This window comes from Plutella xylostella, chromosome 20 (genome assembly GCF_932276165.1).
Source record: "Plutella xylostella chromosome 20, ilPluXylo3.1, whole genome shotgun sequence".
Taxonomy (NCBI): Eukaryota; Metazoa; Arthropoda; class Insecta; order Lepidoptera; family Plutellidae; genus Plutella; species Plutella xylostella.
In genome coordinates, this window is record NC_064000.1 from 7,633,209 (window position 1) to 7,659,457 (window position 26,249).

Consider the following 26,249-nt stretch of genomic DNA (forward strand, 5'->3'; position numbering starts at 1 on the left):
AGCAATCTCTGCCAGACAACCTTTTAGATGGTTAGATGGAGTACTTTGTATATGGGGTGGGGTTTCATCAGTGAAGATACCGTTACCAGGTTAATAAACGACAACCTGAGCAAATTTTATAATGGAACCAACTGTGATTGCAATGAACAATCTTACATTGATTTTTATATTAGTGTCATACGAATTTAACCTTTTGCGTCTCGAAGTTGCGATATGGCGCCTGACGACAATGGATTTCTATTGTGTCTGATTTCAAGGGATTCAAACGGATATAGCTACATTAGCATCCTTTTTTTCACGCCTTACACGATATTATTATCATGTAGTATAGACGGTCCCGAAAACGGCATAAATACCTACTCCTGACCTTAAAGTTTTAGTTGAAAAAATCTCAGCCTAAAGTATCAACCCTCAGAATTAGAAAGTACCCCTCAATCCAAACTCACCCTTATCCAGCAGCATGATAAGCTCGTGTTCCCTCGACATGACCTCCCTGTACAGAGGCTCGTGGGTCTCCAGTTGGTGCTTCAGTATCTCCTTATCAGCTGACACCTGCAGGCGAGAGGTCAACGACCCCAGCGAAGTCTGTAGCCAGCCCAGTGTGCGGCCTACGGACTCTTCTAGATTGCGGCCGTCTCTGGATGGTGGAAGGGGAAATTGTAGGTTAGAATTGAATAGGGATATAAGTGTGTTTGGAAATGGGTGGGGTAAACGAGTTCCCGAATGGAGACCACGAACAGGGAAGCAAAACGTGGGCAGCCCTCCGGCTAACTGGAATGACGACCTTAGACAGGTGGCCGATGGTGGCCCTGAATGAGGAAGGCCGAAGACTTGTGGGCGTTGTGGCACTCCTTAAGAGAGGTATTTGTAAAGTATTACGGGCTGATGACGATGTATTTGTATAAGTTTTTGTAAGCTATATTTTTAAGGCAAAATCTAAAATGGCTAAGGCAAAGTCTGAACAGTTATGCCACGCTATTTATAGGATGATCGTTGATAACGTCAATGGCATGTCTGCTTGACTCAACAGTTCGCAGTATTCATTACTAACAAATAACCAAAACAACAAACCTCAAAGCAGCCTCAATCTCCGCCTTCCTATGGTCCAGCTTCCTCTGCAGGTTATCATATTGTCTTGACACGGCGTTCAGCTTGCTCTGGATGTCCTGCCGGGACGCCGGGTCTGAGAGCACTTCGGCTAATGCGGCACCGGCTGCTTCTAGGTCGGCTAGCAGAGGGCGTTGGCCTTCTAGTTGACGCTCTAGGTTCTGTTGGGGGGAAATTTAAGTTAGTTTTTTGATGTTATTCAAATGTAAAGTAAATAAGTATTGGTAAATATGCTTTTTGTTCGTTTACAGCCGCTCCAAATTTAGTCTGGAAGGTTATACAGAGTGACTTTCGGCGTGCATTTGTATTAGCGACCTAGGGTGCTAAAGATAACGGCGCTTTTTATAATTGCAACTCTAAGCATCGCAAATTTTCAAGAATGTAGTTTGGTACGGAAAAAAATAATATTTGTAGGGATTAAGGCTATAGGTAAACTTGTCAGCGGCGTGTGCACTTTAAACTTCAAGTAAAGTTAAATGTAGAATACGCTTATGTCCAATATAATACTTTATACATAGGCTACACGAGCCACATCCACGCCCGCGCGAGTGCACGAGCGATGAGTCTGATCTTCGAAACGGTCGCCGTGACCGAAATCGGTCGAACCGCATCATCACAACTAACCTCAATCTTCCTCAGCTGCTCCTCCGGCTCCTTGTCCAGTGCAGCATCATCCAGCTTGTCTCCAATAGTCTGCAGGGCGTCTCGCAAACGGTTGAGCCCCGCGTCGAACTCGCGTGACGTGTCGGCCGCCGCGCCTAGGCTTTCTGCCCGTTGTTCAAGTCTGTTGTGGAGTGGAGAGTGGGTTAGAGTAGAATATGACTTTATAGGTCATCAGAATAGCTCTAGCCTGTTGATGAAGGGGGATTAGGTATGGCTGGTGAATCAACCGATAGTTTATTCAGCAAAAATAATATAATTCATAGAGTGATTGGTTTAACAATAGCAATTTTAGCGACTTTCTGTATACGGAGGAGTATTTAAACCTTTGATTCTATTATACATATACTTTATTGACTTTTTAATTGCTTCTTCTGCAAAAGGTCAATATTCACTCAAGACACCACAGTCATCATGAATATAAAATGGAACCCATAATGTTCCTACCACCTTATAGTTTCGTACATACGATGTCCCTACGCCTGAGAGGTTAACTAACTAAATCAATACTCACTTCTCCAACAACTCAGTCCATTTGTCCTTAACAGCCTGCAGTTTGTTCTTAAGCGTAGTCGCATCGGGTGCTCGCTCCAGTCGTTGCAGTACTGAAGCCGTCACGTCCTCCAAGTGGGTGAGTTGAGGTTGCTGCGTGCGGAACTCTTCGCGGAGCACTTGCACCTGGGTGGGTAGGCGGGGGTAGGATGGTTAGTCTGTGTGTTGTAGGGCTGGTGTTTTTGGGAGGACTCAAACTTGAGTTCAATCTTTAAGTGATTTCCAGCTTTTGTTTAGCAGAAGGCATTTGTAGGTCCCATTTAAGATACCAGAAGAGGAATAAGTCAAATTAAATGACGTCATAGCTTGAGAGTTGTAAGCTCTCTTTAATTCTATACCGACCAAGGTAGCTAGCTAGCTGGTTGTGGTTTATTTATGCAATCAGGTCGACTTAATGCTGTTTGGACTAAGAAAGCTGGAGACGGATAGATTGCTGTGGCGAAAATTGTGTATAAATAATCTATTGGTCCTTCGAGCCGGATCAGTAGTCTCACCTGTGCGACCTGAGTGCTGACCATGCGGCAGTCGCTGGAGATAGGCCCCAGTGCGGTCAGCATGCGCTCCTTGGCCCCGAGCCACTGCGCCAGGCTGCCATGCGTGTCGTGGAAGTCCTTCATCTCCTCCATTAGGCGGATCCTGGAAGGGGTAATTGGTTAGATATGAAATACAAATCGTTATATTGCATACAACAGTGGTTTACTAAGAGCGGGGTGTCCTAATACAGGAATGCCCTTACAGTGTTATGTAATACATAGGTTAAGTTACTGAAGAGATATTTTAGGTTTTATATATGGCGCACTCTAGGTAATCAGTGACTGCGGTTGGCCAATCTTTTCACCACGATGGCAAACCCTGGTCTAGCTAGTTTGTTTGTCACGGACACACTAAGCAAAAGAAAAATCGTTATGCGTCTTCATTTTGAGTCGATGGCAACTAACTGAAACTTGTGTAGTTTTATAATTATTTTATTTAAATAGTCTTCGTGTATAACGATATTAATTTATTACAAGTGGAACTAGTCCCTATATTATGATTACCAGCGTTGTTTGAACCTATAATGCAAAAAAATCTACTATGTAATACTTACTTGTCCTTGCAATGGTCATGCAGCATCTTCCACCGTCCAGCTACGTCTTCTAACTCATCATGTAGCCTGTCAGCGCCCTGCACTCCTGGCTTGCGCTTCAGGAGCTCTTTCACCTGGGAATAGAATATAACATATTTTTATAGCGAATCCTTCTGTGAGAGGGGGTTTTTCTTAGGGATAGTTATTACACACGGCATTTGTACTCAAAACTTGAGCGACCCTATTCGCAGAAGGTGCCTGCTTGTGTTATATGAGAGTCAGATGGCTACGTATAATACTTATAAAGCTTCAGAGATAAGGCAAACAAAATCACTCATCACACGAATGTTTGCCCTGAGTGGAATGTGGGGTTTCAAATCTGCATTACAGCAAGCAACGGTTATTGGTTCTTCAGTGTTTTTGCATGTATGTTTGATAAATAAGTAATTTAAAAAATATAAAATAATGTAAATATTCCTTTCTCTAAGTACCTGAGTCTTGGTAGAGTCGAGAAGGCTCTGTTTCTCATACATCTCCTCCAGAACTGAGCGAGTCGCTTTGATGGTCTTATCAGCCTCGTCCTTGGTCGTCGGGATCGCGTCTTTAGGCAGCTGCCTTTGGACCTGAGAACAATCATTTAACATTAAAATCAAGCTATTAATCGTACAAATACCTATAGTTTTTGAGTATGGATGTTCGTTACTCTTTCACGTTAAAATTACTCGTCAAATATTCATGAAATTTAGAATGTTAGACAGCGTATGTTAGAGTTGGCTGACAACTTGGATCAATACATAGGCTTCTTTTTATCTGGCAAACAGTTATGTAGATGTATACAGGTAAGTTTTTGTTTATGTAAATAAATGGGTATCTTGAGGATATGTGAGATATATATTCTTAAAATTACATGGTACACTTCAGTAGCTTTTGAAAAGTAAAAATCGACACTTCTTGCAAGGTCCAGCGAGCGAGTGATCAAGGCGAGGGATAGCATAAAATACCAATAATGGGTAATTGAATTATAAAGGAACAACATTCCCGGAATGCTTGTGAGACGTAAACGTAAAACTAAACGTCAAAAACCCCACCTTATCCAAGAAAGCGTGCAGCGCGCGCAGACTGTCCAAATGCTTCCTTAGCTCCTCGCGCAGAGAGTCCAGTTCCGTCTGGCGGTCGGTCAGCTTGGCCCCGAGGAGCTGGTAGCGGTTGTTGATGTCTGAGAGCTGCTGTTGCACCGGGGATAGTTCTGAAAGGAAATTTAAAGCTATAGTTAATTAAATGACCTAAAGGCCGGTCGGCGAACACAGAGAAAATCGAACGTTGACCTTTGTTATGGAAGCATAGTGGATGGTTAGAGAAATGAAGATAAGATCGGATTGTATGAAAAAACTCAACAATCTCTCGAAAAAATTGTTGTTTAATGTGTAACTTGTTAAAAAGATTCCACATGAAAATTATAGCCCAAGGGCTAGACTTTCTACTATCATAAACATATATAATATAAATAAATGTAGATGGATAGTTTTGTGCCACTCCTTATTTTTGCTTGGTTAGCTGGTAATGGTAAAATATATACACACACAGCCCGGGTGGTTATTGCCACATTCTAAAACAAATGCAGGTTGGAGATATCACGTAACTCACACATTTAACATCAAATCGCCTCAAAAAATACTGGCCCTGACTAGGTATCAAACCTGGGACATACAAAGCAGCTCTTACCTTCAAGGTGGAAGCCGTCCTGGCTGGATCGTCGCGACGAGAACCCGCTAGAAGCGGATTGAGTGGACCCCGGGCTGGCCAGCAGGTGGCTCTTAGTGGGGGAGCTGTGTGTACTAGTGCAGGGGTGTCCCACGCTACGTTACCTTCCAGATGGAAGCCGTCCTGGCTGGAGCGTCGCGACGAGAACCCGCTAGAAGCGGAATGAGTGGACCCCGGGCTCGCCAGCAGGTGGCTCTTAGTGGGGGAGCTGTGTGTACTAGTGCAGGGGTGTCCCACGCTACGTTACCTTCCAGATGGAAGCCGTCCTGGCTGGAGCGTCGCGACGAGAACCCGCTAGAAGCGGAATGAGTAGACCCCGGGCTGGCCAGCAGGTGGCTCTTAGTCGGGGATGGGGAGCGCCCGTCCAGGGAACGAACTGGGGATGGAAGAGGTTATTGTTAAGTTCGATGTCAACATTGAAGTGGTTGTGATAGTGTTGCCTATAGTTTTTGAAGCAAATGTACATAGTAACAATTGTACATTTTGTAACAACACTATGTAGAATTTAACATCCTAGAAAATTACCTACTTAGTATTGACTGATGGATGATTGTTACTCTTTCACGGGAAAACGGTTGGAGCAATTTCTATGTAGGTTGTAAGCTAACACCCTGGATTAACGTATAGGCTACTTTTTAGGAAAAGCTAGTTAATCTTACAAATAATTATCTGTCTATCCATCTATTTGACAAAACACATTCACACATAGAAAGCTACATTATCAGGAATTCTATGGGGAAACCACTTTAACACTTAGGGCGTTTACTATGCCGAATCCTATGTACATCATGTTTTATGTAAGCCCGTAATGAAATCAGAATGGTAGGTATTGGCTTAGTATACCCTTTTTGCAACACCCTGTATATTATTAGTAAGAAGTATAACTCACTAGGCGTCTGTCTCTTGGTGGGGCTGTACAGGTGTCGCTTGCGGTGCGGGCTGTCGGCGCGCTCGCCTCGGGTCAGGGCTTCGTAGATGGCGCCAGCTTCGTTCACCTGGGGGAGATGTGGTGGTTAAGTTATAGTGGGAGGTGGAGTGTGTTTGTTGGTACTTAAGTTGCGAGCGATTCTTTGCTCTAGCCATGGTATGGATATAACTTGCAAATGGTTTGATTAATTCATTAAAAGGTTTATAAATGGGAGACAAAGAAACGAGGTTTGACTCTTCGTGGCAGTCAATAATGCGCAATTCGTGTGTCACGTGGTCGCTTTATAAGCTGATAGTCTTAGCTGATAGTCTTAGGATTTATGGCCTGATTTCACCTTTGAATCAACTATAGCTACTCATGTTCAATGGTAAAATCAGCATCGGACATCCGCCCCGTGTATATCCGCTACATACAAGTTACATTTACCTTCTCAATAGTGACGGCGTAGTCCCTATACTCCTTGGCCAGGGGTCGCAGCTCCTCCTGCTGCTGCTTGATGGCGTCCAGGTCCACGGCCACGGGCTGCAGGCGCGACACTTGCGTCTCTTTGGACTTGAGCCAGTCGAGGACCTGGTGGGGGGAGAGGGTTAGATTTGGGAGAATAATGAGTGTTGGGGATTGGGGTAATGATAACTTTAAAAATATTTATAGGTAACTATTGCTTTGAGTACTCAACAAAGAAGTATTTTTAAATTTTTAGGGACAGTACCTCAAAAGCTAAAAACAGGAACCTTTATAGGATCACTTTGTTGTCAAGACCCTTTTACATTGGGAACGTAAACTCTTTCAAGATGATGTTTAATGTGTGTTAATGGTGTTTAGTGTAGATTGCGTCTTCTAGGTCGAATTTTTTTTCAAAACCAACTATAAATCACTTGTTAGCTGTGTAAACGTGTATCCTTCCAAGGCACACTACAATTATTTAAACCGTGTCTTTTTCCCTGCAAACTACCTTTCAAAATCCCTCATAAACAACCCACCTGATTCCTCAGCCCCTCATACGACGTCAGCTGATCAGCCCTCTGCTTGCTCAGCTTCTGTTTCTCCTCTAGCGCCGTGTTGAAGTCCCTCCAAAGTCCCTCTAAAGCCTTCATCTTGTCTCGGACCGAGTGCGTGTCTGTCACGTCCTTTTTAGCGACGAGTTGTTTGCCGTTGCGTAGGCATTCGTCTAGGAGCGGCATTAGGTTGTCCCTGGAATTTTTGGGTGGGGTTAGTTGGTTATTTATACATTTATTATTAGGAATACATACAGCTGGAGGTAACATGAACGACAGAGATTATCTAACAGACTGAATTTATGAATGGGATATTAATTAGAAATGTGAGGCAAAAACCTTGCGATCTTAAAACCCAAAAGATGTCCTTAAAGTGTTATCACGTTTATAGAAAGTTACTTATATAAAAAGTATTCCTGAAGCTAATGATTTGCAACGAGCAGTGGTAGCTCTATGGTATTATACGCTCGCTCCTCACAACAGAAATTCGTCACTGTTCGTTAATTCAGAGCTAAAAGATACCCATTCTTCCATTCAGTCATTCATTCATTCCTTCATTCATTCACTCACCTAGCCTGCGCCAACTGAGCGTAATTCCCATCCCTCGCGTCGCTCTGTTCGTTCAGCGTTGAGTGAGCGGACTGTAATTTGGCCGCTTGCTCCAAGAATGTGTTCAGCTCGTGAGACACTTCGTCCAGATGCTGGCCGCGTTTCAGTGAGCGGTCTACGAGCTTCTCGTATCTGTTGGGAAATTAATAAGTATATAGAGATATGTACTTAACAGATAAATGAACTGACTTTTGTCAGCAGCAGCGGTGGCGAGAATTATAACAAGGACAACATATCGCTGCAATACTATTATTGCGAATGGTTGCCGTTGCTTGCTATTGGGCAAGCAAAGGACCATTAACTAACCAAGGAAAGTATTCTGGCCTCTTGGACCGTTGTGAAGATTTAAGTTCACGGAAACACGGTATTAAGGCGGTAAATTAAACCCAGAGTAGATAGATAGATAATTATAGAGTAGTTGTTAAACCCAATAAATATTACAGCATGTTTGCCGTATGTAGGTACAGATAAGTCAAAAGACTGCTTATAGGACCTTCAAAGCAACTCCATTAACATCCAAACCACATACTTAGCATACAGCTCCTCAGCTCTTTGCTCCAGCTTCTTCGCGATCCTGGCGTTGGACGGCGTCGTGGCGGCGTCCCGCGCCGAGGACACCAGCTTGGCCAGCGTCGGCTGCTTGGCTTCCACTTCCGAGTGGAGAATGCGCTGTTCTCGGAGTTGCTCGTCCAGACGCTCGCGGATTAGGGAGGCGGGCTTGTGTTGGTTCCTGGTGGTGGATAGGTTGGGTTAGGTGTGTTTATTACTTATTTATTAACTTGTGGGCGTACACGCACACACATACACTTGTATTGATGTAACTAACTATGTATCTGTGAACTTGTACTTCAGTCGGTTGTAGAGTCGCACTTGGCACTCACGCGCAAATAAATATGGTCAAGTAAGAACACGCATTTCATTTCGGGTTGCATTCACCACTCCTCCTTCTGATAGTTAGGGAAACAACCCTAAAAACTATTTTACTACTATTTTTCTGGGCTATGGTTATCAGTTGTTATATATCAGTATTGTCTGTAGCACTACTAGTAGTGCCAGACACAGTTCAGGACATCTTAGCAATTAAAATTTTAACCGCATTTGTTTCTGCTTCTTTCAAAACTAAACGACTGGAAAACTGAAAAATTCAACTAAGCTACCTAACCTTTGAGTCTAATATTTATTTATTTAAAGACCACAAAATGATACACTTGTTACATACATCATAGGCTACCAGTCCTACCCAACATAATCTTTTGAGACTCACTGAGAAAACCTAGTTAGTACTTAACTACAACCCGCGCGAGTTCAAAAACTATGTCATGTATACTCAGTTTCTGCTATAAATGATCACAACTATAAACGAACAAAACAAAAACTCACTTAAACTGCGTCTCAGCATTCAGCATCCAAGCGCTGTGCGTGTCAGCAGCATCCTGCAGCCCTTGACACTGCAACAGAGCGGCTTCAAGCGCTGCGCACCGCTCGCCTAGCGCTGAAGACATGGCGTTGTAGCGCTGCTCTAGTTCGAGCACTGGGACTTCTAGTTGACGGATCTCTGATGGTGTTAGGTTGCCTTCGAGGGACTTGACGAATTGGTCGCATGCCTGTTGGGAAGAAGTAGAGGGTTAAAGTTTGATTGAAGATTCGTGATGATTTTTAAGGTACTTATGGTAGGAGAGAAGAGGAGGCTAGGAGTTGGCTAGTGGAGCTTCTAGTATCATTCACGTCGACTCAAGGTACCAGGTGACCATAAACACTTCACAGGTGTACTCACATCCTCGGCTGTATCCAACAAAAACCCTGCTACCCTGCTATAATCAGTACAACGTCGGCTAAAAGTACCAGGATACAAGGAGTTATGAAGAGTACACTCACATCTTTGGCAGTGTCCAGCAGGCGGGCTCGTTGCCTCAGCTCGTTCTGTAGAGTGTGCGCTCGCGACAACTGCGCTTCCACGTGGCGGGGCTCGCCGCCTACCGTCTCGGAGACTAGCGAACGCACTTGGGGCTCCGTCTGGGGATGAGAAATATATTGTGATAAGGCTATAATGTACATGGCTAGTTTAGGAATATAAGGGAAAAGTCAAGATAAGGTTGCAAAGATGGCATAAGACAACGAATAATAGTCAAAAAAACTACAGTTCCAAATTACCTCCTTAATCCACTTCCCAGCGCGATCCAAAGCGTCATTATAAGCCTTGCTGATATCCGCAGCATTCCTCAACTTCTCCTGAAGTCTCTGGGCCCTGGCAGTCAGCTCATTATACCTTTTCCTACCCACCTACGCTCTTATAAAAACTATCGACAAAGAAACAAAATTACCTCCTTAATCCACTTCCCAGCGCGATCCAACGCATCATTATACGCTTTACTTATATCCGCAGCATTCCTCAACTTCTCCTGTAGTCTCTGGGCCCTAGCAGTCAGCTCATTGTGCCGTTGCCTGGCCAGTGTGGCGGCGGTTCGGACGGCGCTGTGGGCCGGCGGCGCCACGTGGGACAGACGGGACGGTAGTTGGGTGCGGTAGTCGTTGAGGGTTGTTAGGAATTCCTGTGGGGAAGAGGTTGAGGGGGTTAATATTTTCGTAGGTAGGCACTAGAAATGGACAACATTTCATTTTCTTTACCCTATATTTTTATCAGCTATTCGGAAAGTTTATAGAAAATTAGTGGACCCGTATTTTTTTATTTTGTATATACATTAATTTTTGCATGTTATTTTTAACTTTAAAGTTAATTATTTTAAAACCGGAAGTGACGTCACATATTAGGCTCAGTTTTTATTTTTGTCTATTGCCTGAGTCTCGAAAAAAAAACATAAATGACACTGACAAGTGACATTTAAACTTTGTTTACATGCCAACCAACAAATGGGTCATGTTCAAATGACATTGATATTTCTGATGATGGAAAGTAGGTACTTATCATGTAAAAAAATAAGCAGAAGCATTTTTTCAGCTGTGTAGGCGGTGGCATGCTCTGGGACATATTATATAGAGGTCATCTCTTAATAATAAATAAAAAAAATAGTCAGATAGAGTCAGAACAGAATTAATGAAAATGACCCAAATAAACAACAACGTCACGATAAAACGTCAAATTCAATCAAAAATTAAAGTGACAGTTACTTTGTTTTTAAATCCATAGGCTTTGATCATCAAAATGCATCGCACCTGATGCATGACGTCATCAGCACTTTTTTACTATTTTATGATTTCCTCGAAAATGATACATCCAAAAAATACAAAAACATTTTTTTTGTGGCCTTTTAAGCTAAATCTCGAAATGGTTTTCGATTTATAGCAGCTTTAGTTTTTTGAAATGTTGTCCATTATTGAATGTAAGGTCGTTTTCTTATACCAATTTTCACATAAATAGACCTATAACAACACCATTACATCATTGCATTACAAAACTGTCGGCTGTCTTTATTTCAGGCCTTTATAAATGGATTATGTGGGGCACAAAGATGCCTCCCCGAGTGACGTATCAAATATAGCCTAGATATTGAGTCACGTTCTATACGTCCGGCGCTCCCTGGGCATTGAGTCACTGACGCTAAATTGACTAGCTAATCCTTTCACGGCGACAAACCCTAAAGCTCAGCTCTAGTATTTATCTTTGTCACCAATACCCTAAAAACAACATAAATTACATTTACATTATAACAAAACTCTCACCTTAGACTCATCATGGAACTTCTGCGCCGACATAGTAATGAACCTAAGATCGGCCTGGTGGGCGATCACATCGGACACCAGCTGGCGTATCTCCTCGGCCTGGCCGGGGATGTGGGACAACTTGGAGATAGAACCCTCCTTGTCTTCTAGCGAACGGTACGCGCCGTCCATCCAAGCGTTGAAGGTGTTTAGTTCGTTGCTGTGGAGAGAGTTGTTTATTTAAGATAAACCAATAAAATAAATAGAAGTTTGTAGTTTGTTAGTGCGAACCCCGTTGTACAGTTGGTTTTACATATGCATTTTTCATTTAAACCTTCACTGCTTTCTCACCATCGAACACAAGCCATGGGGGCTTATATCGATTTTGTTAAGTTATGCTGGTTATACTCTACTTTTGCCGTTCATTATCTGAGGTTAACCTGCATTTTATTTACGTTGACTGCAGGGAATACGACTTCAAAAGTTACACAGTGCTGCCATCTAGCGGCATCCACCCCACAAACTACTTCCAACACAACTTACGTAAACTTCCCGAGCTCGTCTCTGGCCGCGGCGAGTCTGCGCAGCATCTTGTCGCACTTCTCCGTGCACTTGTCGCAGCGCTGCTTGAGCTGTCTCACTCCGCGCTCCAGTGCTGCCACCTGGTGGTGGAGAAAAGAGTTATTATATGAAATGCCCTGGAGAAATGGAGGAATAGAGAAAAGATGACGATGGAAAAAACTAGCGAATGCTGAAAGTACACTAGTAGGTACAGCCATGTAACCAGCATCGCAACCGACAATAAACGGTCATGGAAAAACGAAGCCCCTGTGCCATATCGATACACAGCCGTGCTAATGCCAGGCAGTCTAATGGATGAACAATAATTCTTTTTGAAGATACGTAGATCCTAGTGACTATAAGTGCAACGTTAATTCATCGTCATAAACAGCACATAAGTGTAACCAAAGTAGCTGTTAATTCGAAAAAATACAAAGGCGTCTCTTTCACATGAGAACCTCAAACAAGAACATCTAAAGCCCATACCTCATGCGGCGCCAGCACGTCTCCTCCAGACAGCAGCAGCTGCTTGGCCTGGTCCGCGCACGCCGACACCTGGCGCTGGTGGCTCTCCAGGTCGTCCTTGATCAGCTGTGGAGAGAGGGGGGTCAGATTAGGGGATCCTTGATCAGCTGTGGAGGGAGGGTTTAGATTAGGGAGAGGGGGGGACGATTAGGGGTAGATAGATAGCTAGATACATATTCTTCATTTGTTTTCTCAGAAGCATTGTTACTATGAAAGGGGGTCAGGTTTTTCTGCACCTGACCGTACACAAGCAAGACACAGTACAAAAATTATACTCGAACACAAAGATAGGTAGATTTCGGTCTAAATATGACAGTTATGAAGGTTTAAATATGAAACATGTCTAGTTATAATAACAATTGAATATAATTATAACTATCTTCGGTTTATATTTCAGTAAAACTGATAAAAGCTGTACGTAAAACTTAGTACACGTCTGGTGCCTTCCGTTACTGGTAGACTACAGAAAGTATTATTAACTTATTACAATTGGGAATTGTACCTATCACTTTATAGGTGGTGTGGACTTATTCAAACTACGAGTACCTACATTATGTAATATTAGATACTGACCTTCAGAATATTGATTTGGTTGCGAAGTTCGTCCATGTCCTCTTTGACAGAGTCTTGGTTGGCCAGCCTCTCTTCGATTCCGGCAATCCATTCCAGTAACTTGGACAAAGTCTCATCGCATAGGCGGTACTTCTCTTCAACTGCTTGCTACACATTCGAAAACAAAATCTAATTAGTCTATGGTCTTCAACTGACGTTACAGCCGCGTTTACGAAGCCCGTTGCGGGCTTGTCAAAGTGCACTGCCTAGAACTACTCAGCAAATATACAATGCTTTTCTAAGCTACGTTTTGCAAACCTTGTGCAATTTAATTTTAGGTTTTGGTTTCACATTCAGCAATCTCGTGCTTTTTTTTCAGGGATGCACATTCTTTGAAAGTATTTACAGTAAGAGTAGTTATACATTTTGTTCATAAATTTGGGTATTGTAGGTATTTTAAAATTGTGAATTACAGAAATAAATTAGAAGATTTAACATTAATAAACTGATAGACAAATCTAGATTTTCAATAATGCAACCTGAACATGCATATAGAATAAAATAGATATCCCAAGTATAATAAAATAAATGAAAATATTTCCCAAAGATATACCTGTAAATAAAGAAGCAAGGACTAAAGACAACACAGGACTAACACAAGCAAGATACGAACAATTGAACGCCGAAACAAATGCACACCGATATATTTACAGCCAATACACAAAATGATGAAGATAGCGACACAACCAGTCCAACTTGTTGCGTAGGAGATACAGAATACTCATGCAAAGCGATACATGCAAGCTGTGAAACTAACGATCTTCGTAAACGACAAAAACAAATTTAATAATTTGTCCAATTGTTTTTGCCGCCTACTAGGTTTTCAAAATTGATAACATTATTAGGTTCTTAAAATTATGTTTTCATTAGAGTTAATTTTGTTTTTAGTAAAAAAATATGGTAAAGAGTACCTGCTGTATCTGAAACTTGGTAAGAATTGTTTTTTCTTTAATTATTTATTATGAAAAATAAAGTAAAAATAAATTAAATGTAATTGTATGAAATGTAACTAGTACATGGACAAAAAATTACATAAAACAAGAATGAGACTTTACTTCAAATATAAATGTGTTAAAAAAGAAGGAGTAAATAGAAATATTACAATATCAACATAAATGTGTATTAATAGAAACACAAAGTTCAAAAAATGAAATAAAATCCCATAAAGACAACGAAAACTTTAAAAATTAAAATGAATTATAAATAAATACTACCTTCAATGTCTGTGTTTGCAGAAATGTGTTTTACCATTTAGTGACAATTTGTGAATGTTTGGTCGCCTTCGGATCATCACATTTATCATGCATTCCAAATTATATGAAATAGGGCCGAGGGATGAGTATATCGGACAAATGATGCTGGTAATTGGGATAAATTCTCGACAGTTGTCATACAAACTGTTTCGAGACGAGACATGCCATGGGAGGCAAACATATTGATGAAGCTCAAGCGAAAACCATGGACATTTAGGTCTTGAATGGTTGGCTGTTTTACCACCCTTTAAGACCTTGATATTTTGTCTTAGCACAATATGAAAATGGGGGTTAGGAAGGCGAACAGTGATGGTAGTTTCGTCGTTAATGTATCCCTCACAGGCAAGCATTCACGATTTAGCTCAAAAGGGTTGTTTAGCATCGCAGGCAACCACTGTAAATAAAAACAACATACATCGAGCCTTAGTACATTGTAAATATAAGCTCTTTTTGCTTGGCTACCTTACCTGTAGACTTTAAATTGTGAATTAGACTTCATAAAGTCCCAAGAAAGGTGCCAAGCTTCTTAACCTAAACTTAAGCGTCTAAAGACGACACAAAATACGAAATAAAAAATTAACTACAATAATGTGTAATAATTAAAGCACATCTGCTTAACATTTACCATAAGCTTCTATCGAATAAGTACTTTAACTACTCGAGTGTAATAATAAATTGACTAAAATACCTTATGTTTATTTAAAATGTTGATAACTTATGTATATTTTGTTAAGTGTAAGGATCACACTGCAGCAGGTCCAGTCTTAATGGTTAAGAAACCCATGAATCGACACAATCTCAAACAGTAATGTACCTAAGTGTCGTGCCATGCTGATGGTTGTAAGCCAAACGCTTTTAGACAGTTTGCAAAAGATCACCGCAAGAGGAGGTAGGAAGTTTAAGCGACACCTCTGCTTGATGAAGCACACATATGGAAATAAATAAAGGAACTCACCCTCGTTTCTGCTGGCAGCAAGTAGCCCTTCTTATGAGCTTTGACCAAATCAAGGCTGATGCCTTTTTCTGGGTTCGTGATTAGCCGTCCTGCTACGGGGTCGACTAACTTCTGTTCTATCGCCTGTGTCAATGGCACTATCTTTCCTGAGTTTGGCTCTTTGACGACCGTACTGGATGGGTCTACGATGCCTTGGCTTATAGCTTCGTCAAGATTCAATCTCTTTCTGTCAATGACGCTTGTAGTAATGAACGGATCGTTCAAAGCCCCAGTCGTGGGGTTGTAGATGCCAAAGTTGATGGTCTCAATGAGGGAGAAGCTCTTCTTGGGTGTCATGAGCAGTCCACTCTCGATTGCCGCGGGCAGAGTGTTCAGTTTAGACGTTTCAGTGTCCAAAATGTTACCCTTCTCGGCGTCCATCAGACCCTTTCTGAATGCCTCCGGGAGTTTGACTAACCTCTTTTTGAGATTATCTTTTATGAGCGCCGTGTCCGAATCAATATAGCCTAATGTGGCCGCGTCTTTAATTGTTAGTACTTCGTTGGAATGTGGGTCAGTAAAGCGAGCGGTAGTGATGTTAAGGTAGCCCTGTTCCACCGCTTGCTCAAACGTCAGAGGCACGCGTACGTACACTATTAGACCGTTTTCGAAATTGAAGCAGAGAGTACGAGACCTACCACTTTGAGGATCGAACGAGCCTTTAGTGTTCCTATCAATGATGCCCTCGGATATGCCTAATGATAATGGAATGTATTTGTTTTTGTGAGGGTCTTTAATAACAGCCGTGTCTGGGTTAATGAACTCGTATTTGATAGCTTCATCCAAAGTGAATTCTCTAAGCACTGCCTCCTTGGTAGCGGAGGAGTCAGAGACGTGTCGCTGACTTAGTTTTTGTGACGTGATTGGTTGGACCACTGTTACTAGTAAGCCCTTATCAAAAGCAATGTCTAAGCTGTAGCTTTTCTTTGCCTTTGTGTCTAACACCCTACCTTTAGTAACATCTACATCACCTTGTTGTATCGCTATTGGTAGAGGTTTGTACTTATTCGCGAAGCTGTCTTTTACAGCAGTCATTTCCGGCTTTAATAAGCCAGTTTCGATAGCCTTGTTAATATCCATGTACTCATTTGAAGTGGGATCAACGATCTTGCCATTATCCGCCCTGAATAGTCCGTTTCTAATTATTTCTTCTAGACTCAGACCTTTCTTGGCAGTGACAATAAGGCCACGATGTTTAGCATCTAGCAGATTTATTTGATTGCCATTTGGTAAAACATAGACGCTGGCATTTTCATCCACAATACCTGATTTGATGGCTTCAACTAAAGTTATGTATTTACTTGTGGGAATGTTTTTGACCAATGAAGTTTCAGGGTTGATAAGTTCTACGGCAATAGCGTTTTTGAGAGAAAGTTTTCTATCATTTACTGGATGGACGAATACTAGTTCTGTAATGTCGTACATGTTCATAGCAAGGGTTTCATATAATGAGAATCCGGCACTTTCAATATCAACAATGAGGCCTAAGCTCATGGCTTCAGATAGAGTAATTGGCACGTCTGAACCTGGTTCATTGAACTTTCCACTTCGTCTGTCGACCACCCCGCTACGGCAGCATTCAGCCAGTGTTAAAGGTTTCTCAGACTTTTTGTCGAAATAGCAGAGATATTTAGGACTAATGATAGATCGCCTAATAGATTCGTGAAGCGTAATCTTACGGTTCGTCGCGGGGTCAATGATCTTTCCTGTATTGTCCTCGTAAAGTCCTTGATGTAATGCCCTTTGTAAGCTAATCGAAGCTTTACTGTCTACAAGCAAACCTATTTCAAATGCTTCTTTAAGACTTATTTCTTCGTTTTCACTGTTGATATTCTTAATTTTCCCGCTCTTGTTATCAACTACACCTGTTTCGATAGATTCTGGTAATGTTATTTTATCCCATTTACCTAATCTGTTGTCCTGAATGTGAACAGAATGCGGATCTACGAGACTCATTTTAATTGCTTCGTCGAGAGTGTACTTCTTACCGCTTTGTGGGTCCATAAAAAGACCAGTAATTTCGTTGTAAATGCCCTTTTCAATCGCTTCGATTAGTGAAAGAGGTTTACGCACTTCTACCAATATTCCTCTCTCAAATGCTTCGCGGAAATCTACTTTCTCTTCTCCTACGTTAATTGTTCCGGTCCTACCGTCAACAATACCTCTTTCTACAGCAAATTCAAATGGAATTACCTTACCTCCTACGTGCACAATAGTGGATTGGGGGTCTAACAATCGTTTTCTGATAGCCCTATCAGTTTGTATTTTCTCTTTGCTATCCGGGTGAGAGATTTTACCCGTTTTTGGATCATAGAATCCTTTGAATACGGCTTCGGGCAAACTAAGCTTTCTCTTAGCTGGCACGATTAAGCCACGGTCTGATGCATCGGTAAGCGATATTTTATCTCCATAAATGGGATCAGTAACTTTCCCTTCCTTAGAATCAATAATGCCTTCTTTGATCGCATCTTTAAGAGATATTATTTCTCCAGTATTTGAATTCCTGACTGTAAGAGCTTCAGGATTTATGTTGCCATCTTTGATAGCGTCTTCCAGGGTCATTGTAACGTTTTTGATTGTGAGCAGACCAGTTTCTGGATCATAAAAGCCTTGTACTAAACCTTCTTGCAAAGTCCATGGTTTTTTGTCACTTAGTAAATAGCCCTTTTCGCTCGCGTCTTTAAGGTTTAAGACAGGCGATGTCAAAATACCTTTTTCTAAATCAATAATACCTGATTTGACAGCTTGGTCAAATGCAACTACTGCTTCTGCCTTGTCATCTTTTATTTTAACGTCACTTGGATCAACGAGCTTGTTGTCAATAGCTTTACCTAAAGTAATAGTTTCACCAGTTCTTGGATCCAAAATTTTACAACTATTCGGCGAATAGTAACCTAGTTCTATGACATCAAATAAAGAATATGTAATTGATTTTGTAGCAACTAATCCTCTTTTCAATGCATCATCTAGTGGAATGTCTTTTCCAGTCTTTTTATCTTTAATTTTACCTGTCTCTGGATGAACAAGCTTTGTGTCTAGAGCCTCTGAGAGTGGCACGAATTTTTCTAATCCAGTATCTTTTATTTCTGAAATTGTTGGGTGAACAATATTCCTATTTACAGCATCAGCTATTGTAACTAATTGTTGTGTCATTGAATCTTTAATTTTACCACTTTCTGGTTCATATAAATTGCTACTAACAACAGCTTCAATTGAGATCGGTGTTCGAGCTACTGTAATTAAACCATGTTGGATTGCTACTGAAATTTCAATCACCTCATGCGTTTCGATAATGGTTATGACACCATCACGGATTTCAACGATACCTCGTTCAATTGCATCTGATAGAATAATCGGTTCTTTCGAATGGGGAACATTAATCAGTAACGATTCTTGATCTATTAACCCCTTTTCTACAGCAGTGCCAATGGGCACTAGTTCACCAGTGTTAACGTCTTTAATTTCTCCGGTTTCGGGATTATATAATCCTTGTTCTAACGCTGTTTTGATATCAATTTGTTCCTGAATACAGACATCTTCCGGTTTTTCTACAATCCAGCCTAGTTGCACACATTCTAAGAAAGGCACTCGTTTGCCACTTCTTGGATTAACCATATGACCGGTAGATTTGTCAATAAGGACTCTTGCCATGGCTTGATCGAATGGAATGTATTTATCAGATTTAGAGCTTAAATCTTTTACTAATATTTGTTCAGGGTCGAATATTTGAAGGCCATAGACTAATTCCTCAAAAGATATTTTAGCGCCGGTTTCTGGGTTTAAGAAAACTTGTCTTTCAATGTCGTAAACGCCTAACTCAGACAGTTCTTCAGGTGAAAGTTTTTGTGAAATAGAAATAGAATACTTCGGTTTAGGTTCTTTAACAATCACGCAATTTTTCGAAACAACGTCGACGGGTGTGTATTTGCTAATTTGCTGTTGCTCTAAAGCATCTTGGACCGTCAATGGCGATTCTATGCCATTAACAAGAATCCTACAAACTTTAGGTTCAATTTTACCCTGTGTGATGGCATCGATTAGTAAAATACTTTCATACTGTATTTGCATGTATTCTGGTCTAGGTTTGACAACATTTTGTTCAGTGATCTCTTCGATGACGTTAAGTGGTTGCCGTTCTGCATCAAGTAACAGAGCAGTAGAAGTTTTAAGATCGTGATGTACAGGCGACGTTTTTTGTAGGTCTAGTGCTCGCAATTCAGGGGAGGAAAGATCGGGTTTACTTTCATTTTGTGGTTGTTTTGATGGTTGTACGGTATACCTATCGACAGGTTTAGAAACTTCAGCTTTTTGACCAGTTTTAGGGTCAGCCACCGAGTTCTTAACAACTTCTACAACTTTAGCAGCGGCTAGTATTGGAGCACCGACTACTGCTACTAACCCAAATTTAACGGCATCAGAAAAGCTTATTTTCTTTCCTGACTTGTCTTTGTATTCCCCAGTTTTCTTATCGACTAAACCTTTTTTCATTGCTTCTTTAAGACTCAACTCTTTTCCAGACTTTGGATCTGTAACTTTTACGGTATCAGGTGGTAAAACACCTTTGCTAACAGCTTCTAAAATATTTCCAGGTACACCAGATGGACTTGTTATTACAAGAGCATCGTTAGGATCATAAATAACACCAGGGGCTATTTCTACGACTGTTGACGCTTTCATTTCTTGTGGTGATTTTATTTCAGACGTTTTAATCGACTGTGAAACTGGTTTTATAAGATCCTCCTTCTTATATTGGTTCATCAAAGGTGCCTCTCGCTCACTTTGTTCAGATTTAATAGCAATGTCTGTAGTTACTAAAGCTTTGTCAACTTGGTCATCATCGCCGTCAGTGACAATTTTAAATGAGCTATTAGAACCAATACTTTCTTCTGTAACAACTTGGTATGAGCTAGACTCACTTTGGCTAATTTCAACTGTCGTCACTGTGGATGCTGTAGTCACTGTGGTCTTAGTTACTTCTGAGAAGTATTCATCAGGTTCAGAATGTGTTGTTTGGGTAATGATTGTGGTAATTTGTTCACCTTCAGGTGTAATGTCACGTATTTCTTGAACAATGACATTAGGTTCTGAATCAGTTGATTTACTTTGACCAATCGTAGTCACGGTAGTTGTTGTGACTTCATTACCAGTTGGCGATGATTCACGCACTTGTTGTGTAACAGGCTTTGAGGCTATAATTGATTTTTGAGGTTCAGATTTATCAAGTGACATCTCGGTTACTTTCGTTTTAGCAGCAACAACAGTTGGTTTATCAGCTATTGACTTTTTATCTGATTCTGGTGACTTTTCTTTGTTAGACGTCTTTTGCGCAGAATCTGATTGTTGCTGTGAGAGTTTATGTACGTCTTCAGTGAGGGTCTTTTCAGCAGGTTTTGATTTTTTGTCTGACAGAGTGGAAGTTTTCTCTCTGACAGCAACATTTGTATCATGTGAAGATTTCGGTATCTCACTTGGTAATTTTACATCCGGTCTAGCATCCTTATCACCTTCACCTAATTTTATTGTCTTGGCATCGACTGTTTTATTGATACTAGGTGTTTTCTCAGATATCGATTCCATAGGCAATCTTTTCTGTTTTATTGAATTATCTTCCTCTGCTTTTTGAGCAACTTCAACTTGTTTGGCAGATGAAATAATTCGGCTTGGAGATTCAACAGCCTTTTGTTCTTCCTTTGATTTCATTAACTTGCTTTTAACAGCTTTAGCGCCTTCTACTACTGCCATACCAGCTAAAACTGGAGCAGCTACTACTGCGATTAAACCCATCTTAGCAGCATTTTTAACATCTATAGATTTTCCAGTTTTAGGTTCTTTTACTTTTCCAGTTTTTTTGTCAATGAGCCCTGATTCTACTGCCTCACGCAGTGTCACAGGTTTGCTAGCTTCAATATTATAAATGATACTCTCAGGATCTATTACTTTTTTATCTAAAGCTTCCTTTAAAGTGAGCATTTTAGAAGATTCAGGATCTCTGAATTTTTGTGTCTTTTCATCGAATAGAAGGGTACATGCTTCATTAAGATCAAGCATTTGGAAATCTTCTTTTTGATCTGTTTGTTTTGAAGGTTCAGAAGCAACCGTATTTAGTATACCAGTGCTGACGGCTTCAGAAATAGGCATGGTCTCACCAGTGTTTGGATGGGTGAAAATACCGGTTTCAATATTAATGTATCCAAAGTTAAGAGCATCCTCAAAACTGATGTTAGTGTCACTGGTGAGAAATTGTTCTTTACTTGTTTGTTCATCTCTGACAATGCCTTTGTCTCGAGCTTCGTCTATAGACATAATTTCACCTGTCTTAGTGTTTTGTACCTCATTTGAACTAACCAAAACATAATCGGCTAACAACTCAATCATCTTAGTTGTAACAGTATGCTGAGAAGTGAATGTTTCTGTAATAGTTGTAACAGCACCTGTGTTTGCCATAGCATCTGCGTTGGGTTTAATAGCTAGTAAGCCCTGTTCAAAAGCTTTATCTAAGGGTAACGTTTGTTTAGTTGAGGGGTCAGTGAAGGTTCCTTCTTTAAGATTAACTACTCCCTTATCCATGGCTTCTTCTAAAGTCAATGTTTGGGAAGACTGCGGATAAGGAATTGCCATTATGAAGTCGTGTTTAATGGCATCGCCCATAGCAATAGCTTCACCTGTAAGTGGGTGTCTAATTTGACCTGTAGTAGGCTCCACAATTTTATGCTGTATTGCTACTGAAAGTGTCATAGCTGCAGGTGGGATTTCATCTATAAATGCAGAAGTTTTGGTGTCAGGGAAGACTTGGCAATTGACAGCAGTAACTAGATCTAACGGACCGTCACTGGACCTGATAACATTTTTATCATGATCAATTATGTCTTTTTCAATAGCTTCACCCAAAGTTATGGTTTTACCGGGTGCAACAGTAACACTAGATAAGGGATCAACAATATCACAGATTATAGCTTCTCTTAATGTCAGTAAGCTTCCAGTTTCAGGGTGAATAATCTTACCAGTAGCAGGGTCTAAGAGGCCCTGCTCTAAAACTTCTACAATTGACAAGCTTTTAGACAATGGAATCAAAACCTCATCTTGACCTTCGCCATCCAGTATTCCCCTTTTCAAGGCAACCTTGATGGTCACAACATCGCCGTGAATGGGATCTACTATTTTGCCCTTGTTTTCATCAACTATTCCTAATTCTATTGCCTTATCTAATGTTATCGGCTGGCCATTTTTATCTTTGTATGCTTTAACGCTTTCTAATACTTTGGCTGTGTCAACATCGATCAAACCCTTTTCTACAGCTTCTGCAGGTTCAATTACTCGTTTACGAAGCTTTTGAAGTACAATTGGTTTAGACTCAAGCACATCCGTGCTGGGCGATTTTTTGTTAACTGTCACGCTATATTGAGGCTGTTTATTTGATTGAGTTTTGGTTATTTCGACGACTTCAGTAGATTTCGGTTTGGTCGCTTTCCTACTTTCAGCAGATAAGCTGCTTTGAATACTTTCGACCGTTATAAAACCATCCGATATAGCAGCACCAGCCGCAACAGATTTTTGATCTTGCGTCATCAGATCGGCTTCCGGCGTTCTATCTCTTATAGATTGTTCATACCTTTGGTAAGTAGCGGGATCAACTAATCCACGTTCATATGCAACTTCCATAGGCATTTTTTCGCCTGTTTGTGGATCGGCAACCAATGTACTTCTAACAACTTGTATCACCTTCGATGCAGCAACAAGAGGTGCTCCTACCACAGCTATCAGCCCTATCTTGGCGGCATCAGAAAGACTTATTGATTTTCCTGTCTTATCTTTGTATTCCCCAGTTTTCCTATCTACTATCCTCCTTTCTATCGCTTGTTTTATAGTTATTGGTTTTCCGGTTTTTGGATCAGTAACATTAACGCTATTAGCCGGAACAATACCGCGGTCAATAGCTTCGAGAACGTTCTCAGACACACCTGATGTGGTGGATATCACCAAAGCTGTAGCTGGGTCAAAAATGACTCCCGGAGCAACTTGAACTGGTTCTAGCACAAGCTGATCATCAGGTGTTTTTTCACGACCGTAAATATCAGTTTCTTTAGGAGCTTCCGCTATTTCGACTTTGTCTGGCGAGCCGTCTACGGAGGTTACAGTAATAACTTTTTGGGTCAATACTACGTTTGTTGTTGATACGTGGAAAACAATGAACCTTCGGCTTATTGCTTCTTTCATGGTGATCAAACCTGTTGAATGTTTGTAACGTCCGGTGTCATCAAGAATGCGTAATTGTAAGGCTTTAGCGAGCAGGACTTCTTTTTGATTTTCTGGATTAATAACTAATGCAGATTCAGGATTAATTATATCAACTTTTACTGCTTCTGCAAGGTCTAAGACCCTATCGGTGTTGGGAATGGTGAATATTCCAGTAGTTGGATCTAAGAGATTGAGTTCTATTGCTTCTTTGAGGCTCCAACCACCACGGGGCAGCTCAATTGTATTTTTCCTAATCGTCAAAGATGTTACAGAAGGTTCAGTGATAACCGACGAGGACGTTATAGTTCTGATTTCTTTTCTCTCTTCTCTAACCGGAGTACTGCGATCCGGGCTCTTAATAGTCTCAGGCCTACTGTCCTCTTGTACTTTACTTTCAGGACTTGAGGGCATATCTTTGATGAAAGATTTTTTTGTTATTTTTAGTTCTACTACTTGACCAGGAGCTAAATCTTTTTTGTTAATGCGATCAGAAATCTGAATCACACGGGGATCATTCTGTTCTACACCTAGTAAACCTTCATCCAGTGCTTGTTGTATTGGGAATATTGTTCCTGTAGTTGGATCAGTAAATGTCTGTGTTGACTCATCTATAAGACCTCTCCTAATAGCTTCAGCGAAGGTAATTATAGTTTCTGATCTTTGTGACACATCCGTGTTGGTTACAGTTACGTAACGTTTAACAGTTTTCGTAACCGTTTGCAAAGTCAATGTAATGTTTAGAAGAGAGTTCAGTAACGCGGCTCCCTCTGGTGTTATCATATTTATTTCGACAGCCTTATTGAAAGGCACAGGCTTTTTAGTTTTAGCGTCTAGGAGATATCCGGTTTTAGGGTCTAGAACTTTTTTGAAGACAGCTTCAAGAACGGAAAGTTCTTTGCCATTATCAAATACGCCTATCTTACGATTAAACATTTCTAATACTTCTGGACGGACTATGGCAATCTTACTACAATCTTCAAGGAAGACAAAATCACCACTTTCAGACTTTAGGAAAATATCACCATTAGCGTACTTTAGGTATCCTTTACTAGACGCAGTATTGAATGAAATAAATTCACCTGTCTTTGGATCCCTAAAGCCGTCAATGTTGAAAATTGAGCGTTGAGACACTGATGTAATCAGGCCCCTGTCTACTGCTTCTGGAATCGTGCAAATCTCTCCGGTTAAATTATCCCTGAATTTACTATCAGGAAGTATGATTCTGGCTCCGAGAGCCTCGGACAACGTCAACAGTTGACCTGTAGTCGTGTTAGTGACGCATTTTACAGCATCACTATCAAGCACCCCGGATGCGATAGACTCTAAAATGTTTTGTGGGACCTTGTTCGACGGTGACAAAATTTTACCGTTGTTCGTCATTAGATTATTATCGCAAACATCTTTGAGGGTCATCGGATTACAAATCAAGCGTTTACCGGCCGCGTCTTTGAATGAAAACTTTTCTTTCGTTACGTTATGAATATATTTAGAGTGTTTAGTGTTTATTATGTTGCGCTCTATCGCTTCAGCAAGCGTGATTTTCGAATCGGTTTTAGGGTCAACTACTTCCCTAACGTTTGGATTGATTAGTTCATTTTTAATCGCGACATCTAATTGGAATCTATCACCCGAGTTTCTGTCCATAATCCAACCAGAATTGTCTACTAGTTCTTGACTGATTGCATCGGATAAGGACAAGGCACTCGATTTTATTTTGATAATCTCGTTATAGATGAGGTATCCCTTTTGATAGGCTTCGGATATTGTTATGAAGCTCCCATTGGGCAGTTTGTATAGTCCCTTCTCCAGATCAACTTGGCCGCGGTTCATTGCGTCCGATATACTCATTCCTTGGCTTGGCCTCTGGGAGTCTACGGTTACCTTGATCCTCTTCTCCGCTGGATCCAGGCCTTGCTCTGCATCGTAGAGTTCACTTTGTATTGCTTCTAATAGGGTAACTTCGTGTCCATCTTCTGTCATACCACAGGCTCCAGTCAGCCTGGCTGCTAGTTTGGGATCTATTAGGCCTTCCTTGGCAGCTTGTTCGATAGTCATTGTCTGTCTGGTTTCCTGTGAAGACATTAGTCTCCCTGTTCGTACGTCTAGTATTCTCATGCTGATGGCTTGGCCAACAGTTAAGATTTCCTTAGTTTCGGGGTGGACAATGCCCTTGGACTCAATTATGTTGGGTCCTTCGTACATTTTGTGGACTCGCTTGAGATTTCTGATGTCTGGTCGGTCATCGTCTGACAGCAAAGTTTTTGTCGTGTAGTTCGATTTGCCATTGGTCATTGACTTAACAGGCGCTTGTCCGTCCAATTCAGTCGTATGTGTCGTTCGCACGTATCTGTTTCGAAAGAAGTGAATAATGTTTATTTCATGACCACTACCTATAATAATTTTACTACCATACTTATGTTACAGCATTATCTTTTCTTGAAAGAATTGTTTCCTGTACCTCTAGAGTACCTAAGTTCAATTATTTAACGGGAACACATGAGGAAGTAAGAAACTCAAATTGTATGTACATACATAATCAGATTACAACTGAAAACCTCAGTGGACATACTTTCCTATGAAGATACACTACAACTATAGCTAGTTAGTATCATTGTCACAACCCATCACGTGCCCACTGCTGGACACGGGTCTCCTTCCAATAAAGGAAGGGTTTTAGGCCTATTCCACCACGCTACTGGCCAGTGCGGGTTGGTGGACCAGGTAGTTGGTTTAG

The 26,249-nt window shown here is 41.0% G+C and overlaps 1 protein-coding gene across 1 annotated transcript in view; it reads right to left on the reverse strand.

Annotated features, from left to right (window-relative positions):
• The window catches only part of LOC105395838, a 171,569-nt gene that overhangs the window by 53,194 nt on the left and 92,126 nt on the right, over window positions 1-26,249 (reverse strand). The window contains exons 32-53 of the mRNA XM_048628073.1: window positions 15,242-25,862; window positions 12,995-13,141; window positions 12,383-12,487; window positions 11,879-11,997; window positions 11,357-11,555; window positions 10,000-10,227; window positions 9,554-9,691; window positions 9,059-9,282; window positions 8,208-8,408; window positions 7,640-7,810; window positions 7,055-7,265; window positions 6,501-6,644; window positions 6,036-6,141; window positions 5,394-5,522; window positions 4,474-4,631; window positions 3,877-4,008; window positions 3,407-3,519; window positions 2,814-2,955; window positions 2,282-2,445; window positions 1,732-1,891; window positions 1,072-1,268; window positions 447-637 (exon numbers count right to left, since the gene is read on the reverse strand). Of these exons, the coding sequence (XP_048484030.1) occupies window positions 447-637; window positions 1,072-1,268; window positions 1,732-1,891; window positions 2,282-2,445; window positions 2,814-2,955; window positions 3,407-3,519; window positions 3,877-4,008; window positions 4,474-4,631; window positions 5,394-5,522; window positions 6,036-6,141; window positions 6,501-6,644; window positions 7,055-7,265; window positions 7,640-7,810; window positions 8,208-8,408; window positions 9,059-9,282; window positions 9,554-9,691; window positions 10,000-10,227; window positions 11,357-11,555; window positions 11,879-11,997; window positions 12,383-12,487; window positions 12,995-13,141; window positions 15,242-25,862 (14,000 nt within the window). The remainder of the gene's footprint in view (window positions 1-446; window positions 638-1,071; window positions 1,269-1,731; window positions 1,892-2,281; window positions 2,446-2,813; window positions 2,956-3,406; window positions 3,520-3,876; window positions 4,009-4,473; window positions 4,632-5,393; window positions 5,523-6,035; window positions 6,142-6,500; window positions 6,645-7,054; window positions 7,266-7,639; window positions 7,811-8,207; window positions 8,409-9,058; window positions 9,283-9,553; window positions 9,692-9,999; window positions 10,228-11,356; window positions 11,556-11,878; window positions 11,998-12,382; window positions 12,488-12,994; window positions 13,142-15,241; window positions 25,863-26,249) is intronic.